The sequence below is a fragment of the Marmota monax genome, unplaced genomic scaffold (assembly GCF_021218885.2).
Source record: "Marmota monax isolate L192 unplaced genomic scaffold, Marmota_monax_Labrador192_F-V1.1 WCK01_AAM20220418_F8-fsc00007, whole genome shotgun sequence".
In the NCBI taxonomy this organism is placed as follows: domain Eukaryota; kingdom Metazoa; phylum Chordata; class Mammalia; order Rodentia; family Sciuridae; genus Marmota; species Marmota monax.
Window position 1 is genome coordinate 5,580,785 of NW_026692781.1, and position 18,666 is coordinate 5,599,450.

The 18,666-nt window shown below is 39.7% G+C and overlaps 1 protein-coding gene across 2 annotated transcripts in view; it reads left to right on the top strand.

Annotated features, from left to right (window-relative positions):
- The window catches only part of Myo3b (myosin IIIB), a 430,473-nt gene that overhangs the window by 222,182 nt on the left and 189,625 nt on the right, over window positions 1–18,666 (top strand). For both annotated transcript variants that reach the window (XM_046447494.2, XM_046447495.2), the window contains exons 23-25: window positions 6,246–6,325; window positions 13,137–13,214; window positions 15,500–15,705. In XM_046447494.2, the coding sequence (XP_046303450.1) occupies window positions 6,246–6,325; window positions 13,137–13,214; window positions 15,500–15,705 (364 nt within the window). The remainder of the gene's footprint in view (window positions 1–6,245; window positions 6,326–13,136; window positions 13,215–15,499; window positions 15,706–18,666) is intronic.

Below are 18,666 nucleotides of genomic sequence, written 5' to 3' on the forward strand. Positions count from 1 at the left end.
AATAATAATAATAATCCTTCAAGCAAAATAGTTTGGATGTGGTAATTATGTAGCAATTCCTTACAACTGCCAATTAGAAAGCAATACCAAAATGGAGAAGGTGTTTTTTCTTTGGTCTTTAAATTTCCCACGTGCATGATAAAAGCAAAGTTATGTATTTAGAAAAGAATGGACTTGTTATCTGTGCATTTCTTCCTTTAATAGAACAGATGGGAGAAAGGGTTATTCCCCCTCCCCCACTGTACTGAAGCTAGACCCCAGGACCCCTGGAACATGCCAGGCAAGCCTTCTACCACCAAGCTATATCACCAGCCCTCTTATGTATTCTTGATTCCTTCCTTCACAAAACCACAGCCCCTTTTCTCTGTATAAATCATCCATGTTCTTGTCATGAGAGATTAGGCTGTGTCCATGTGGACTAGGAACTCTTCCGGCTCTACCTACTTATTAACATTAACCCTTAGAGCCACAGATAAGTGTCAGGAGGAAAAGTAAACACGGCAAGACAGAAATCTAACATCATACATTTTCTTCTAGTTGGCCTCCTGCAGCTCTGTCATATTTTATGGCTATCTTAAGTTTCTTTAATATCAAATCTGAGCAAGTCCTTGTTATAGATTTAGGATAGATGGTTATGTAAAGATGAACTAAAATTTTTTTTAACATGCAAAATTCTATAGTGTGATTTTGGTTTTTTTTTTTTTTTTTTTTTGGTACGGGAAATTGAACCAAGGGGCACTTGACCCCTGAGCCACATCTCCAAGTCCTTTTAATATTTTATTTACAGACAGGGCCTCGCTAAATTGCTAAGGCTGGCTTTGAGCTCGTGATCCTCCTGCTTCAGCCTCTGAGCTGCTGGGAACTTCCTGGCTCTATAATGTGTTTTAACAGAACTACTGAATTAAACGCCTTGCATTTTGCTAGCCACAATATTTCAATCACTGCAAGTATTATTATGGCATAGGTCTGTCCTAACCCAACCTCTCTATGAGACAAAGCACAGTTTTTTGCTTACAGCAGCGAGGGAGACCACCTCTCAAACTTTTGCCAGTGCCTTGGAGAAAGGAAGCCAAAGTCAGAATTTTTTGAGAAATAAAACTACATTACCAACTCTCTCATATATTCTTGATTCCTTCCCTTCACAGCCCCTTTTGATTTAGGCAGATCTTTCTTAGTGAGCGCCTTTAATTAGGATTGGGTAAGGATCTCACTATAGCAGTCCAGGATTGCTGGAATCAGGAAGGCGAGGGTTTTGAAAGAAGAATTCATAGAACCACAGTGCATCAACTAACAGTCGATATTTTCTTTCTTCTTTTTAAAAATTTTTTTAAGTAGTAGATGACACTTTCTATGGACGAGTTGTTGAGTCTTTCAGGAAGTGAATAATCATTATTTGCCTGGGCAGGAACACTCTCCCCCACCCCATGACCTCCACCCCCTGCCAAAAAAAAAAAAAAAAAAAAGTTCATGCTAATGATGCTAATGGAGGCAGGAATAGTATTATAGTTATTATAATGTGGACAATAAGATATGATGTCCATTCTTGGTATCTAAGCTAACTGTGAGTGAGGTAAGAGTTTTAATCCTCCAGTCTACTTAGATGACTTAATCTTATAACACGACCTGAAGATTTGAATTTTTTTTACAGCTCCTTGTATTTGTAGCAATTTGAAACATCTTTTTTTGACATTTCAGCATTACTCTGCAATCATAGATTAGTATTTCCTGTTTGGAGAGAGAATAGGACTACTTCCCAAATGAATGTCTTTCTACTCACCAGTGCCCTGCACCGAGTCAGGTCAGCCCAGAGGGGGCAGCAGAGAGAGACTAAAGTCAACCCTAGATTATTTAAAACAACAGTCCAACATTTGGGGGCAATTTTTAAGAAACAACTAAAGATGAAATGACAGTGCCAAGTGTTTGCCCAGAGATGAAAATCTTAGGAAGAAGGTGGGAAATTGCCATCTTTTAAAAGCACCAGCTCTGTCTTCAGATTCCCTATCTCTTTCCCTTTAAGATGGAAGTAGGGAAAGCATGTGGGGTTGCCTGTAAGCTCCCTTTCAGATTCTCTCTTAACCCAGTTCCTTGCATAAGATGTAAATTCCACCAGAGGCCTCTGACTTCCGTGTTCTCTTTCCACAGATATAGTCACAATTTCTGAGAATTGCAGGAGGAGGGGGTTCTGGGCCAGGAGGGGTGCTTAGCCAGGAAGAGGCTATCTGGGGGTGAAGCAGGGAGGATGCTTAACATTTGAAAGGAGTGTGAACACTGTATTTACATTTAAATTAAAATGGAAACTTCTTATAGGTTATGTTTCTGGAAGGTGTGTGTGGCGCATCTGCTGAGGTCTATTGTTTATTCATGCTGTAAATCCTTTGAAATGTGTTAAAATGCTTCCCACTCATTATAGAGCTCCTGCCACCCCTGGATTACGACTTTGATGTCACCAATCCCGCTTCAAAGGGTTCTTTCTGGGCTATTAATCACAGTTTAGCCTCTGAAGATATCGCCAGAGAAAACATTTGGACATCTTTGTGCTAGACTCGCTAAAACTTTGAAATCTCGAGCATCTTGCATATGCACAAATTGCAGCATTTCCTTTCTTTGACAACTTTTTATTTTGCTTCAGAATCAAATGACACTGTGGGTAAAAATGCAAACAAATCTCTTCACACACTTGGTCTGATAAAGGGTAGGTGGTAGCCAGGAGGGGAGAAGAGAGTCTGAGAGGACACTCTGAGCCTTCAAAGGTAAAAGCAGCAGCACCCTTCATTTATCTTCTCTCTCTCTCTCTCTCTCTCTCTCTCTCTCTCTCTCTCTCTCTCCTCTTCTTTTTTATTTGACTACTCGGTGAGATTCCTGGACTTCTCTTGCTTTCTATTCTTGCTTTGAGATCTATGTCAATTGTTCACAACAAATAGTTATATATAGATTGAATATCCCTTATCCAAAATGCTTGGGACCAGACATGTTTAAGATTTTGAATGTTTATTTTTTTAACTTGTGAATATTTGCATATGCATAATGAGATACCTTGGGCATGGGACCCAAGTCTAAAGACAAAATTCATTCATGTTTCACAAAAACCTCATACAAATGGTGTGGAGGTAATTTTATATTATGTATGTATATTTGTATGTCACATACACTTATATAATAATAAATTTATACTGATATATATGTAGGTATTAATATGAATGATATAAATATATTGATATACATTTATTCATGTCAATATATACATGATATAAATATTATAACATAGAATATGTTTATATGTTATGATAAATATTTTACATATGTATATATATTTGTATGTGTGTGTGTATATGTGTGTGTGTGTGTGAGAGTGTATGGTGCAAGGGATTGAATCCAGAGTCTTGCACATGCTAGGCAAACACTCTACCTTTTGAACTACAACCCCACCCTCTTTTTTATACAATAAATTTAAATAATTTTGTGAATGGGGCTCAGTGGTAGAACCCATGCTTAACATTTGCCAGGCCCTGGTCTCAGTCCCTAGCATCAATAACAATAATAATAATCTCAACAACAACTTTGTGCATGGAACAAAGTTTAAGGGGGCAGATTCTCAACTTGTAGCATCAGATCAGCCCTCAAAAATTTCAGGTTTAGGAGCATTTTGAATTTCAGATTAAGGATGTTTGACCTACACTATTAGAGCATATTCTTTTTCCTATCATATTTCTTCACACTTTCTATTTCATTTCTTTATTAAGTCTCCCAGTGTTATATAAAACTTATGTTAATTACATTTGCATGTTTTTCTTTTGTTCTGGGGGCCTCAGCCATGAAACTAGGATGGCTGAGGAGAAAAGTCTTTTTTCCTCCCCTACAGAACCCTTACTACTTCATCTGAGAAATCAGTGCCCCTGTCTCAAATCTTCACAGTGGCCTTCCCTGTCAGCCAGCTTCTTAATGGGAAAATTCCCACCAGCATCTTTTTTCTCCATATTCATATTCATATTCATATTCATATCTTTCAATGAGTAGCCAGGCTCTGCTTTTTTTTGGTAGTAAAAATCACATAGCATGAAATCTCCCTTTCTAGTGTATTATTAAGTGTGCAATATCCTTAGCCACATGTGTGTTATTGTAAGCAGGTCTCTAAAGCCTGCATGACTGTACTATGTACCCATCACACAGTAATTCCCATTTCCTCTTGCCCCAGCCCCTGGCAGTCAGCATTCTATTCTCAGTTTCTGCGAGTTTGACAACCTCAAATACCTCACCTGAGTGGAGTCATAAAATATTTGTTCTTCTGTGATGGGTTTCTTTCACTGAAATAAATCTAAAGCTTTCAGATTTATCTATGTTTAACAGATGACAGAATTTCCTTCTTTTTTAAGGCTGAATAATATTCCATTGTATTATATGCCACATTTTCCTTTATCCATTCATCTGATAAGGAACACTTACTTGTTTCCACCTCTGCATAATAGTGAATAATGGTGCAATGTATATGGAATGCGAATCTCTCTTCAAGATCTTGTTATCAAGGATTTGAGATAAATACTCAAGTGAGATTTCTGGATGATTTGGTAGATCTCTTATTAATTTTTGAAGAACTGCCATACTATGTTTTCTATACCAACAGTGTAAAAGGTTCAATTTTTCCACACCTTCAACATTTGTAATTTTCTATTTTTTAAGCTTTATTTTTATAACTGGCTATCTTAACAGCCATGATGTAATATTTCATTATGAGTTGATTTTAATTTCCCTAGTATTAGTGATATTGAACATCTTTTCACATACCTTTGAGGCCATATATGCTTTCTGTGGAGATATGTCTATGCAATTCCTTTGCCCATATTTCAATTGGGTTACGTTTTTTTGTTTTTTGTTTTTTGCTATTGAATTGTAGGTGTGCCTATGTCTTTTGAATATTTACCCCAATCTGATATGTGACTTGCAAATGTTTTCTCTCACCCTGTAGATTTTGCCTTGGCTGCACAAAAGCATTGCTTTCATGTAGCCTAACTTGTCTATTGTTGCTTGCGCTGTTTGTGTCATATCCAAAATCCCATCACCAAGACCAGTCTCATGAGACTTCTCTTCTTTGTTTTCTTCTAAGAGTTTTATTGTGTCCAGCCTCATGCTTAAGTCTTTAATTCATTTTTAATTTATTTCTGTGTATAATATAAGAATTCATTTTCATTCTTTAGCATGCAGACCCTCCCCTCATTTTGTAGTCTCAGCACCCTTGTCAAGGATCATTGGTCATAGATATGTGGATTTATTTCTGGGCACTCTGTTTCATTGGTCTATGTGTCTGTCTTTATGCTAGTACTACACTGTGTTGATTACTATAGATTTGTAATGTGTTTTGAAGTCAGGAAATGTAAAGCCTCCAGTTTTTATCTTTCTCAAGATCATTTCAGCTTTTGAGACCCTTTGTGGTTCCAAACAAATTTTGAGATTTTTTTTTCTCTATTTCTGCAAAAATATCATTGAAATTTTGTTAGGGATCATATTGAATTTGCAGTTTGGTTAAATTTATGCTTAAGTATTTATATTATTTTTTATGTTATTGCAAATTGAATTATTTTCTTAAGTTTTTCATCTAGTCTATTGTTATTGTAGAGCAATATGACTGATTTTTGTAGGTTGATTTTCTATAATGCATATTTGTTAAACTCATTTATTAGTGTTGACACTATCTTCTTAATGTGGACTCTTCAGGGTTTCCATAAGATTATGTTATCTGTGATGACATAATCTTGAATAATTTTACTTATTTTTCTGATTTAGATGATTTTCTTTCTTTTTCTTGCTTACTTCTTCTAGCTAGGACTTCTAGTATTATGTTAAGTAGAAGTAGTGAGTGTATTACTTAGACATTCCTGATCTTAGAAGAAAAGCTTGCATTTTTTCACTGTTGAGCATGATATTAGGTGTAGGCTTTTCATACATAGTCTTTATTATGTTGAAGTAATTTCCTTCTAAGTCTGTAAATTGGATACTTTTGTTGCTTGTAAAACTAATGCAAATACAATTTACATTATAAATTGTATTTATAAATTATTTAAAATTACTTACAGTCTAAAGGTAATTATTATAATTGATATAATTGAAGTTACAAAATTCAAATTATTTTCAAATTCAGAATAGATCATTTGAAAAGTTTTTTTAAAAAGATAAGAACACAAAGGGAGAAATCACTCATGATCTAGTATCTTAACTTTTCCTTCAATTTAAGTTTTTTATCTTCTTTTGCTCAGGTAATTTGGCCCAGACAAGAGCCAAGATAATAGCAGCCTCAAGATCTTTGCCTCCACATTTCAGTTCTGGGAGAGCTAAGGTGAGCAGAAAATTCGCACCAATGATGTGTGGGTGTGGAGGAGAGCGGTTGTTCCTACCCTGCAGATAAAGCTGCCGTGGATGGCGTTAGTTCCCTTCTTTCAGCCCACTGTCTGGGAAGTCTGGTAGTATGGTAGAGAGTTTGAAGCTATATGGGAAATCAGGAATTAGGAAATGTGAAAAAAAAAAAAAAAAGAACATCATAGAATCTATACGATTCTGATTCTCAGAAAGACCACTTAAGATACAAGATAATGACAATTGAAAATAAAATCCACCTTGAAAGAGATAAAACATATGTCCTTGAGGCTGTTGCCAGCCTGCAGAGGAGGATACCAGTGATAAAATAAAATCAACAGGGAGGAAAGAAATCTAACTCTTTCCTATTGTTCTGCTCTGCTCTCTGAAACATGAGTTCTATACTTTGTCTGGGTGTGTCTGTGTGTAGGGGGTTAGAGGGTTCATAAATATTCAGCTGTAAAGTATGCTTTTTTTAAAAAAAACAATTCTGCCCTACCAGCTAATGGTTAGCCAGGATATCAAGGGATGCCTGGTTGATATTCATTGCATATACAGTAATCCTCCTGATTTGTGGTTTAGCTTTCCATGATTTCAGTTACTTGTAGTCAACCATGGTCAAAAAACATAAAATGGAGTATTCAAAAATGAACAATTCATAAGTGTTAAATTGTGCATCATTGTAAGTAGTAGGTCATCCCTCTTGGTCCTGCTCAGGATATGAATCATCCCTTGGTCCAGTGTTTCCATACAGTATATTCTACTCGCACATTAGGTACTCGGTAGTTACCTCAGTTATCAGATCAACTGTCATGGTATCACAGTACTTGAATGAGGATTTGTGTTCAAGTAATCTTTATTTTAATCTAATAGCCCCAAAGCATGAGTAATGATGTTTGTAATTTGAATATGCCCAGGAGAGGCTGTAAAATACTTCCTTTAAGTGAAAAGACAAGAGTAATCATTTTTTAAAGTATATTATCATAAGTACTCGATTTTATTATTTGTTATGGGTTTGTTATGGTTTGGATGTGAGCTATCCCCTAAAAGCTCATGTGTGAGACAATGCAAAAAGGTTCAGAAGAGAAATGGTTGGTTTATGAGAGCCTTAACCCAAATAGTGAATTAATCACCTAATGGGATTAATTAGGGTGGTATTTGAAGGCAGGTAGGGTGTAGCTGGAGGAGGTGAGCATTGGGGTCATGGCTTTGGGATATATATTTGTATCTGGCAAGTGGAGCTCTGGCTCTGCTTCCTGATCATCATGTGAGCTGCTTCTCTCTGCCACACTCTTCCACCATGATGTTCAGCTTCACCTTGAATCCTGAGGAATGGAGCCTGCTGTCCATGGACTGAGACTTCTGAAACTGTGAGCAATAAAATTTTTCCTCCTCTAAAGTTATGCTGGTCAGGTGTTTTAGTCACAGCAATGAAAGAGCTGACTAAAACAGGCTTAAATCTTTAAATGTGCCCAATAAATAAATCAAACTTTATCATAGTTATGTATAGGAAAAAGCATGATATGTGGGTTGTGGTAGTATCCACAGTTTCAGCATCCACTGGGGGGTCTTTGGATATATCCCCCAATGATCAGAGAAGACTATGTAGTAACCCCCAAAACAGTTATTTTGATAGAAAAATAAACAGGTCACATCTCTGAATTTTCTTTTTTTATGTCCTACATTTCAACCTTGCTACTTCATGGGAGAATATTATTTAACAGGGGTTATGTGGATCCCTAGAATGGACTTACATAAGTTGATTCATATCCTGTGCAGGACCAAGAAGGATGGCAGTCTATAATGGTGCACAATTGAAAACTTGTGAATTGTTTATTTCTGGAACTTTCTATTTCATATTATTGAAGCATGGAGGGGTTCTCAGAGTCTCCTGATCTTACACTTAAACTTTTGTTTATATTAAATGCAGACAATTCTCAGTATTTCTGAAAGTCCTAGTCTGTAAGTCACTGCAGTCACTGAATCAGCAAACACTGACCCATTGCTCCTTGGGGAAATAGAGGGTAAGGTTCCTGAGAGACACTGGTCAGAGTCAACAGGTCAATGCATAATCTCATTTTCTATGTTTTGGTTTAATGCTACCTGCTTTACTATATATTTCTGGTAAATAATTAGTTATATCCAGCATTCCTTTATGTAAAAGAGCACTTCTATTGCAGCATTTGTGTCATGGAACTCAGCAAACTGCACAAAAACTCATGCCCAAGTAAAGCTCAAGGAACGTGTACCTTTTCCGTGAGGCACCATGCAACCTTATTGGGCTTAGGAATGGTGAACAGGTGCTTGTGCATTATACCTGGGGACCATTTCAAACAGCACCAACAAAACACAAATAAGTGCAGAAGTGAGGCAGTTAAATAGACATCAAAAATAGACACTCATTTATAGGAGCAGAGCTGAAACATCACCCTTTTTGACTTTAGTTGGAAACTTGTGCATTTGGAGACTCAAAGTTTTCACTGCTTTGTGAGCATTGACTTATGGGGGTTACAAATAAATGTTAGCAAGGGGGCAAATTTGCAATTATAGAATGCACGAGAGATGAAGATGGACTGAAATGGGGTGGTTTTGTTTGTTTGTTTGTTTGTTTGTTCTGGAGTTATTGGCTTCCACCTGATTCTAAAAGAGATCATGATGCAAAAAGATTAAAGACTCCTGTACAGTATTCCTCTAGCCCAGATTCCCCTTTTTTCCCTTATTTGATTTTTTGACTGCGGGAGCCTGCCAGGACATTTCACCTACCTTCCGAACCATCCGACTGTGTTTTCTCTCTTCCTGCAGTATCTGCTGCTTTACAGGCCCTGCCCAGATGAGAAGTATGCCTTCTAGTATATTTACATCATTAAAATAATAATAACATTATTATTATGTATAGGTAAGATGAAAATGACCATAGATTCTTTTTTACTTGGAAAGGAAGTTGGAATTCAAATTAAGGCATCCCAAAATATGAAGGGCAACAATAATTTTAAAAACAACCTCCGATCGTCTTTGTCTTATCCTTATCCAAGATAAAAGAGCAAAAAGCAGCCCTCGATGAAGCTGTGCCCTGTAAGCGAGAAAAAGTAATATCTTTTCCTCATTTGTCATAAGGTACATAACTGAGACCCTCATGACAAAGACAGATTCCTGAGAAAAAAGCACGCACATTTATTTAATGTAAGTTTTACATGACAGAGAGCCTTCAGAAATGAAGTCCCAAAGGAACAATCTGTGTGTTTTTACAGAAAGTTGTGCAGAGGTATCATTGGAAGGCAAAAAGGTTGACCTGTGCTAATACACTGGGGGCAATTTATTTAGATCCTTCTTGGTGTCCCTGTGTGACATTGTTTCCTTCTGGTATAAGATAAGACACTGGCCATATGAAGGCCTTAGGGAAAACGGTGAGAGAGTGACCTTTGTGGACTGCTTCAGAAAAGAAAAGCAAAAAGCAGGGAGTAGTCTTCCTGTTTCTGCTCTTCCAAAGGCCAAGGTGCCATGTCCTGGTGGGGAGAGGGGTGTCCTGAACCCAGCCAGCTCCAACACAGGCAGCATGGCTGCTCAGGCCTGTTTGCAATACCAGGCTTGCTTTCCTGTTCAGTGCCACAAGGGCTTTTGAGAGGGGTGATGCTGTAGGCACCCTTCTTAAGGGATGAATATATCACTTGGTAGCAGTAAAAATTCTTGACAAAAGGCCTTGTCAGGAAGATAATAAGTCTAAGCACTTCTGAGGTTTCAGAATGCAAATAGTGAGCACTTACTGAGACCTGGAGAAATTTTTTCAGGTTTTCTTTTCTTTTTTTTTTTTTGCTGAGATCTGGATGATTTACGGGACTTTTGGAGTCTATGTCTTTATCCTAGAGTAAATTCAGTTGACAGATGAGGCAAATCTTTTTAATAATACTATGCTTCAGACTTTGATTTTATAAGTTATATCAAACCACATAACTTGGTGGTATATAATGTTTAATGTTTGAGAAGTCACATTTAGGAATCAGAACTGCTAGGCTGCAAGACTCTGGAAAACTTACCCAAAATCTTGGAAATCTCTCAGTCTTCATTTTCTCATATGTAGAATGGGGCTAATAGTAGAACTTACTTCATATTGTCATTTTGAGAGTTCACTGACGTAATGTAGGTAAAGCGTTTAGTACAGGACAATGATCTCACACAGGGTTCACTCAATGCATGTTTTATTTCTCAAGTTTTGGTTGGCATCCCTGGAAACCTGCTCAGCTGTCATGGCTGGGGACCTGCAACACAATGTGCAAAGCTTATTCATGGAACTTGAAGGCCAACAAGCTCCACTCACAAGGACTAGGCAGGACATTTGCCATCTGGGCTAAGTGAGCCTGCTCAGTCAGCTCCAAATGATTTACATTATTGTGTAAATCAGTTTTATAGGAGGAAAGTGTCCTGAGTTAGGCAGACAGTGGTTTTATCTAGATTATCCCTTCTACTGATTGTTTTAAGACTGGTTCCCTCTTTCGGATCCACTCTGTATTCAGGAGAACCTTATGACTATGTAAATATACGAGAGACCTTTCATCAACCCAAGACTTGTCTGAATTCTTAAATTAGAAAATATCTCAACGACTTATTATTTCTTCAGTAAAATACAGTGCTGAGTATGTAGATGATGAATTACAGACAAACATTAGCATTTCCAGGTTGTAGGTAACCAAGAACAGGTTTTCATTTCCTTTCCAAGAGTTACTCTAGATGCAAAAGCAAGGACCGTCCTTTTGAAACAGAGTGCTGGGTGGTGAGACTCAGATCCTACTTGCCGGGGCCTCCCTCCTGTCCACACCACCAGTTTTACAACTTTAGAAGTGCAAATTGGTGCTGCATTCTGTTTTTTCATTCCCCCCTCTCCCCATTTTGCCACAGGTTACAAATCTGGTGCTGAGCTAGAAAATAATATCTACAATTCCTTTTAAACTGTGTCCCAGTAGCTGGGCCTGGTGGCATACACCTGTAGTCCCAGTTAATCTGGAGGCTGAGGCAGGAAGATCACTTGAACCCACAAGTTCAAGGCTAGCCTGCTGGCCCAAACAAGCTAACAAAATTGTGACTCGGCCATCAAGCATTTCTGGTCACTAAGCTCTTAAATTCTTGAATGCCAACGGTCTACTGTACCTTCTGAAAGGGGTAACAGGTCCACCCCTCACCACCTACGCAGGTTCAGGGAGGATCTCTAAATAAAAGGAAGTTGTTGGGGGCTGGGGATATAGATCAGTAGGTAGAGTGCTTGCTTCACATGCACAGGCCCTGGGTTCAATTCCCAGCACTACACACACACACACACACACACACAAAGTGGTTGGGGGAAATTCCAGAGAGAGAGAGAGAGAGAGAGAGAGAGAGAGAGAGAAAGAAAGAGAGAGAGAAAGAGAGTATGTGTAGGTCCAGTGACTGTCCTTGAATTCTCATACAGAATAACTCTTGGAAAGGAAATGAAAACCTGTTCTTGTGTGTAAGCCAGGTGAGGGGAGAAAAATACAGAGGAAAAAATGTTGAAAAAAAATCTCTCTGAATTTACCATTCAGCAAAAGGCTGACTCCAGCCAAAATCTTCCCTTTAGTCCTAATTAGCTTACCCCAAACCTCACCAGTTCTGAGCTCTGTGCTCCAGTGGGGGTTGAGAGAGGGAAGAAACCCACAGTGTAGACCCATCAGTGTAGACCCATCTGAGCATGGTAGCATCTCCACAGGGGACCCTGTGCCTTCCCTTTTTAGTATTAGAGCATCCTCCCTTCCAAACACAGACTTTTTCCTTTCCTCCTTTTTTCATTACAAATTTAAAAAGAAGACAGGCAGGTGAGTTGCTGTTACAGCTGCATGTGGATGGACTGCTGGCACCCAGAATGCAGCCCATAAAAGAGAAAGCTGCACAGCCCAGATGTGTCTTCCTCCCGGGTCATAGGGTCATATTCCTGCTCTCTGTTTGGGTTGCTCTTCTAGGTTTTGATAACTCGTCCCTGTTTTTTCCCCCTTCTTAACAGACCTGTTTTCTTTTTCCAACCCAATTGAAGTGTTTCCTTCCATTTTTCTCAGTGGCCTGAACACCCCTCCAGGTGTACCTCATTATTCTCCCCTCCTAGTGCCCCTCACCACTGCTTTTAGCATCCATTTGTTGATTTCCTTGAACAAGGCTGCAGATGTCCTCACACCACGGGGAGGTGGCTGCCTGGACAGCAGTCCACCTAGCAGAACGTGCTGACATTTCTGCCTCATACCCTGGCCACCTGATCAGGGTAGATGGGAAACTGCCACTCATGGACTCCACCCACCAAAGAAGGATTTTTGTTGTTGAGTTACAATAATGAAACACAGGTGGCTCGTCATCCATTCCTACTTTTTTTCTTCCATCCAGAAATTTCTTCCATCAGCCCAGGTAGATGAAGAGATAATTGGGAACATGTGTCACCCACTGGGTTCCCTGGTGATTTGGTACCTGAGCTCCTGCCTGCAGTGAGCACTTGGGAACTGTGGGAGGCAGAAGCATGTTGGGCATCAGTGTCTGATGGCATGGAGGGTGACTGGTGGTGGCCTCATTTCCTATAGTTGGGATCTGTGTCCTTATAATCACCCAGCCTCAGGGGTCTTTCCAGTTTTCTTGAAAAATGCATGTCCTTTTTCTTCTTTTAAAGTTGTCCCCACAGTGTACGCTGTTGTATCTTAAACATCAGGTCCCTCAGGTATTTATCAAATAGCATTTCAGATTTGGGAAAACCTGGAGAATGAAGGAAGTATCTGTATTCTCAAACCACTTCCCTCTCTCTGTGCTTCTAGGTGGACACCCTGGAGGTGATGCGGCATCCGGAAGAAAGCACCAACATGAAGAGGCAAACCATGGCTTCTTACTTCCGGGTATGGGGTCTCGTTGATCTCTAGGAAGACTTTTTCCAGAAAGACCTTGTCAAGCCTTCCTACAAGAGGTTCAAAGTCATTGGAACAGGGCGAAGCTCAAGAGCCAGTTAAGAAAGTGGGGTGGTGGGAGTGGGGGCTGGGTAGGAGTGGAAGTGGCAGCAGAGAGAACATTGGCACTCAGCCCTGTCCATTGGACACCCTGATTCTGCTAGCCTTCTTGGCTTTACAACTACAAGAGTCAGCCATTTCTTCAGCAAACAGTCATAGTTAATAAAATCCTCGAAGATAGCTTACCAAGTTCAGATACTGAGAAAAGTATGAGATTTATTGACCCATTGCAAAATCCATTTTCCTGAGCCTTATTATTTCCCACATCTGCCTCCTTTGGGTAAAAACATTTGTCTCTAGAAGGGCTCTGTTAAATGCCCATTATATAGCAAAGGTAAGACACAGCCCTCTTCTAACACTTTGCACAGATTCATTCATCTTCAAATTATTATAAAGCATTAGAGCTGGAAGCCTGTTAGAGATCAGGAGCCCTCGGGAGCTAAGGTGGGTAGCTTCATGGTGGAGATGCTGTTACGACAAAGTAGGAACCTATCTCAGTGGGAGAAGAATAAGGTGGTATAATGGGGTTGACAGTGGAAGGGGTTCAACAGGGTTGGGTGATCAGGGGTAGGATCTGGCTCAAGAGCTAAAGGTGCAGATGGGCTGAAGGGCAGGACCTTCAGTGCTAAGAATGAGCTCTGTGGATAGAAGACTCCATGGAAGGCCAGTGGGTGCAAAAGGATCTAAGGCCACAAAGTCCAGCTGAACCACTTGGGTTTCAGAGGCAGACTAAATTGAGCTCATGGTATGATCTTTCTCTCCAACACTCAACCCATGTGGTGATTCCTACATCTCTGGCAGATGGATTTCAGTACCTGCTTGATCACTCTGGTGTATGGACATTTCTAATTGTTACTTATTTCTTATCTTGAAACCCCACTCTGGTCCTGTCCTCTCTAGCAGCCATATAATCATTCCCCTCGTAACCCTTGCTATGTGTGTACACGCACGTGTACACGTGTGTATGTTCCCATGGGATCTGGAGGCTCTTTGACCATGGGAAATCACCCTCAAGATCCCAAGCAACCCACCCCCCATTATTGGAGAAGCCTCTGGCTTATAGTTTTTCAGAATTATACCATGACAACAAGTTTGATGTCCTTAAAATATGGTCCCTCAAAACTAAACTTATCATGATACCTTGATAAGCTAGACATGACTAATTTTCATCAGTAATGGGTGATCATAAAAGCATGGAACTGATTTCTAATTGTCCCTGAAGGATGAGCTGGAAGAGGAGTTCCAGCAGTGCTTGGCCTGAGGGACAGCAGCAGCTTCCCTGCACAAGTATCCCTCTGGTTTCATATCTCCTTTCCTCCTCTCTCTACCAAGTGTATGTTAGTTGATCATCATAATCTTCTTTTTCTATAATTTTTTCTTGGTGTGTGTTGAGTTTTGTCTTTCTCTATTCTTCTGATGTTGAAGAATAGAGAAAGGTAGGATTCACTTAGACTCTCTGTTAGTTCTTAGGCTAAAGAAACAACCTTTCCCTCAAAGTTGGGTATTTTATTTTATTTTTTTGGTGGGGGAGGGGAGTGCTAGGGATTGAACTCAGAGGCACTCAACCACTGAGCCACATCCCCAGCTCTGTCTTTGTATTTTATTTAGACACGGGGTCTCACTGAATTGCTTAGCGCCTTATTTTTGCTGAGGCTGGCTTTGATTTTGCAATCCACTTGTCTCAGTCTTCTGAGCTGCTGGGATTACAGGCATGCACCACCCTTGAGTATTTTTTAGATATTTATTTTTTAGTTGAAGTTGGACACAATACCTTTATTTTATTTATTTTTATGTGGCGCTGAGGATCAAACCCAGGGCCTCCCACTTGCTAGTCGAGTGCTCTACCGCTGAGCCACAACCCCAGCCCCACCCTTGGGTATTTTAACTTATGGTTTATGGAAATTCATTTTGGATACCTGAGGGTATTCCAACTAGAGCATGTTCTTAGATAGGTTTCTGCCAGCGGAAATATTGCTTGGCACTAGGAGATGATTAAAGAATGCTTTTGAATCTTCAGTTAGCTCTAAGGAGAACTTATATTGCCATCTGGTATTATTGATTTCATGTTCTGCTTCAAAGGTCTGTGAGTCATTCACAAATCCCAAACTGCTCTTAGAGGCCCCTCTGGGTCCACGCTGGTGCTAACCTCATTTTGTGTGTGGTTTTCTCCCTGGTAGTATTCTCTGATGGACTTGCTCTCCAAAATGGTGATTGGACAGCCCCACTTTGTGCGTTGCATTAAACCCAATGATGACCGAGTGGCCCTGAAGTTCTCCCGAGAGAGGGTCCTCACCCAGCTCCGCTCCACGGGCATCCTGGAGACCGTCAACATCAGAAGGCAGGGTTATTCCCACCGCATCCTCTTCGAAGAGTTTGTGAAAAGGTCAGTATGATATCTTTGGAAATGCATGTTATAGGGCTTGGGTGTAGCTCCGTGGTAGAGTGCTTGCCTAGCATGCATGAAGCCCTGGGTTCCATCCCCAGTCCTAGGGAGGGGAGGAGGAAATGGGTGTTGCAAATAAAACTGTCCCCTGGTCATTCCTGTCCCCTGTGGTTGCTCCTCCTGCCCACTTCCCTCCAAACAGGTTATTGAATGGTTACCAGCTGCCATGTACTTGCTGAAATGTTGTATTTTTATTGTGTTCCAACTAAGCTGCAGTGATCCAGAGGACAGAAAAGCTTCCTTCTGATCACATTAAAAATAAATATATATAGGCATTTTTCATGTTACAAATTCTTAGTTCTCAAATCATGCAGATATTTATGATGGATGTATCCCTTCATACATGGGCCAAGATTCTGGAGGATATGAATGTACCCAAGCAGCCATTCCGCTTCTAGGGTCTGACATGATATAACAGTGATAATGAACACTTACCTGGCACCTAAAAGTTCCTAAGAGTACAGGACATTTTAGGGCACTATTCTCAACTGTAAAATCTCATTTGATCCACAGAACAATACTAGAAGCTAGGCTCTATTATTATTCTCATTTTACAGGTGAGGACATCAGGTCACACAAAGAATTTATTTTTTATTAGTTCTTTTTAGGTATATGTGACAGTAGAGTGTATTTTGACATATGATACATACATGGTATATAACTTATTCTAATTAGGATCCCATGCTTGTGGTTGTACATGATGTGGAGTTATATGTTCATATATTCATATATTCATATATGAACATAGGAGAGTTATGTCTGATTCATTCTACTGTCTTTCCTGTTCCCATCCCCCTTTCCATCCCTTCATTTATTTGCCTTTGTCTAATCCACTGAATTTCTCTTCCCCTCACCCGCTCGTTGTGGTTAGCATCCACATATCAGAGAGAACATTTGACTTCTGTTTTTTGGGATTGGCTTATTTCACTTAGCATGATAGTCTCCAGTTCCATCCATTTACGGGCAAAAGTCAAAGTCATTCTTTTTTATGGCTGAGTAATATGCTATTGAGGTGGCACAAAGAATTTAAATGATTTTCCAAGGTCCCATGGTATAAATGATAGAGCCAGAACTTGAACCCAAACAGTCTGTTTTCAGTATCCACATAGTTAATCTCAGTTCACTGCATTTTTTTTTTTTTTTTTTTTATCAGTTACACATCCATTGATTTACAAATTGCCATACTAGTGTCTGTTGTGCTCCGCTGCCTTTCCCATCATCCACCCTCCCCCCTCCCCACCTCTCCCCTCCCCTCCCCTCCTCTCTCTCTACCCCCTCCACTGTATAACCCTGAGGGTCTCCTTCCATTACCGTGCAATTTACCTTCTCTCTCCCTTTCCCTCCCACCTCTCATCCCTGTTAAATGTTAATCTTCTTCTCCTGTTCTTCGTCCCTACTCTGTTCTTAGTTACTTTCCTTATATCAAAGAAGACATTTGGCATTTGTTTTTTAGGGATTGGCTAGCTTCACTTAGCATAATCTGCTCTAATGCCATCCATTTCCCTGTAAATTCTATGATTTTGTCATTTTTTAATGCAGAGTAATACTCCATTGTGTATATATGCCACATTTTTTTTATCCATTCGTCTATTGAAGGGCATCTAGGTTGGTTCCACAGTCTTGCTATTGTGAACTGTGCTGCTATGAACATCGATGTAGCAGTGTCCCTGTAGCATGCTCTTTTTAGGTCTTTAGGGAATAGACCAAGAAGGGGAATAGCTGGGTCAAATGGTGGCTCCATTCCCAGCTTTCCAAGAAATCTCCATACTGCTTTCCAAATTGGCTGCACCAATCTGCAGTCCCACCAGCAATGTACAAGTGTACCCTTTTCCCCACATCCTCGCCAGCACTTGTTGTTGTTTGACTTCCTAATGGCTGCCAATCTTACTGGAGTGAGATGGTATCTTAGGGTGGTTTTGATTTGCATTTCTCTGACAGCTAGAGATGTTGAGCATTTTTTCATGTACTTGTTGATTGACTGTATGTCCTCCTCTGTGAAGTGTCTGTTCAGGTCCTTGGCCCATTTGTTGATTGGGTTGTTTGTTCTCTTATTGTCTAATTTTTTGAGTTCTTTGTATACTCTGGATATTAGGGCTCTATCTGAAGTGTGAGGAGTAAAGATTTGTTCCCAGGATGTAGGCTCCCTATTTACCTCTCTTATTGTTTCTTTTGCTGAGAAAAAACTTCTTAGTTTGAGTAAGTCCCATTTGTTGATTCTAGTTATTAACTTTTGTGCTATGGGTGTCCTATTGAGGAATTTGGAGCCCGACCCCACCGACTGTAGATCGTAGCCAACTTTTTCTTCTATCAGACGGCGCGTCTCTGATTTGATATCAAGTTCCTTGATCCATTTTGAATTCACTTTTGTGCATGGCGAGAGAAAGGGATTCAGTTTCATTTTGTTGCATATGGATTTCCAGTTTTCCCAGCACCATTTGTTGAAGATGCTATCCTTCCTCCATTGCATGCTTTTAGCCCCTTTATCAAATATAAGATAGTTGTAGTTTTGTGGATTGGTTTCTGTGTCCTCTATTCTGTACCATTGGTCCACACGCCTGTTTTGGTACCAGTACCATGCTGTTTTTGTTACTATTGCTCTGTAGTATAGTTTGAAGTCTGGTATCGCTATACCGCCTGATTCACACTTCTTGCTTAGCATTGTTTTTGCTATTCTGGGTCTTTTATTTTTCCATATGAATTTCATGATTGCTTTCTCTATTTCTACAAGAAATGCCATTGGGATTTTGATTGGCATTGCATTAAACCTATAGAGAACTTTTGGTAATATCGCCATTTTGATGATGTTAGTTCTGCCTATCCATGAACAGGGTATATTTTTCCATCTTCTAAGATCTTCTTCTATTTCTCTCTTTAGGGTTCTGTAGTTTTCATTGTATAAGT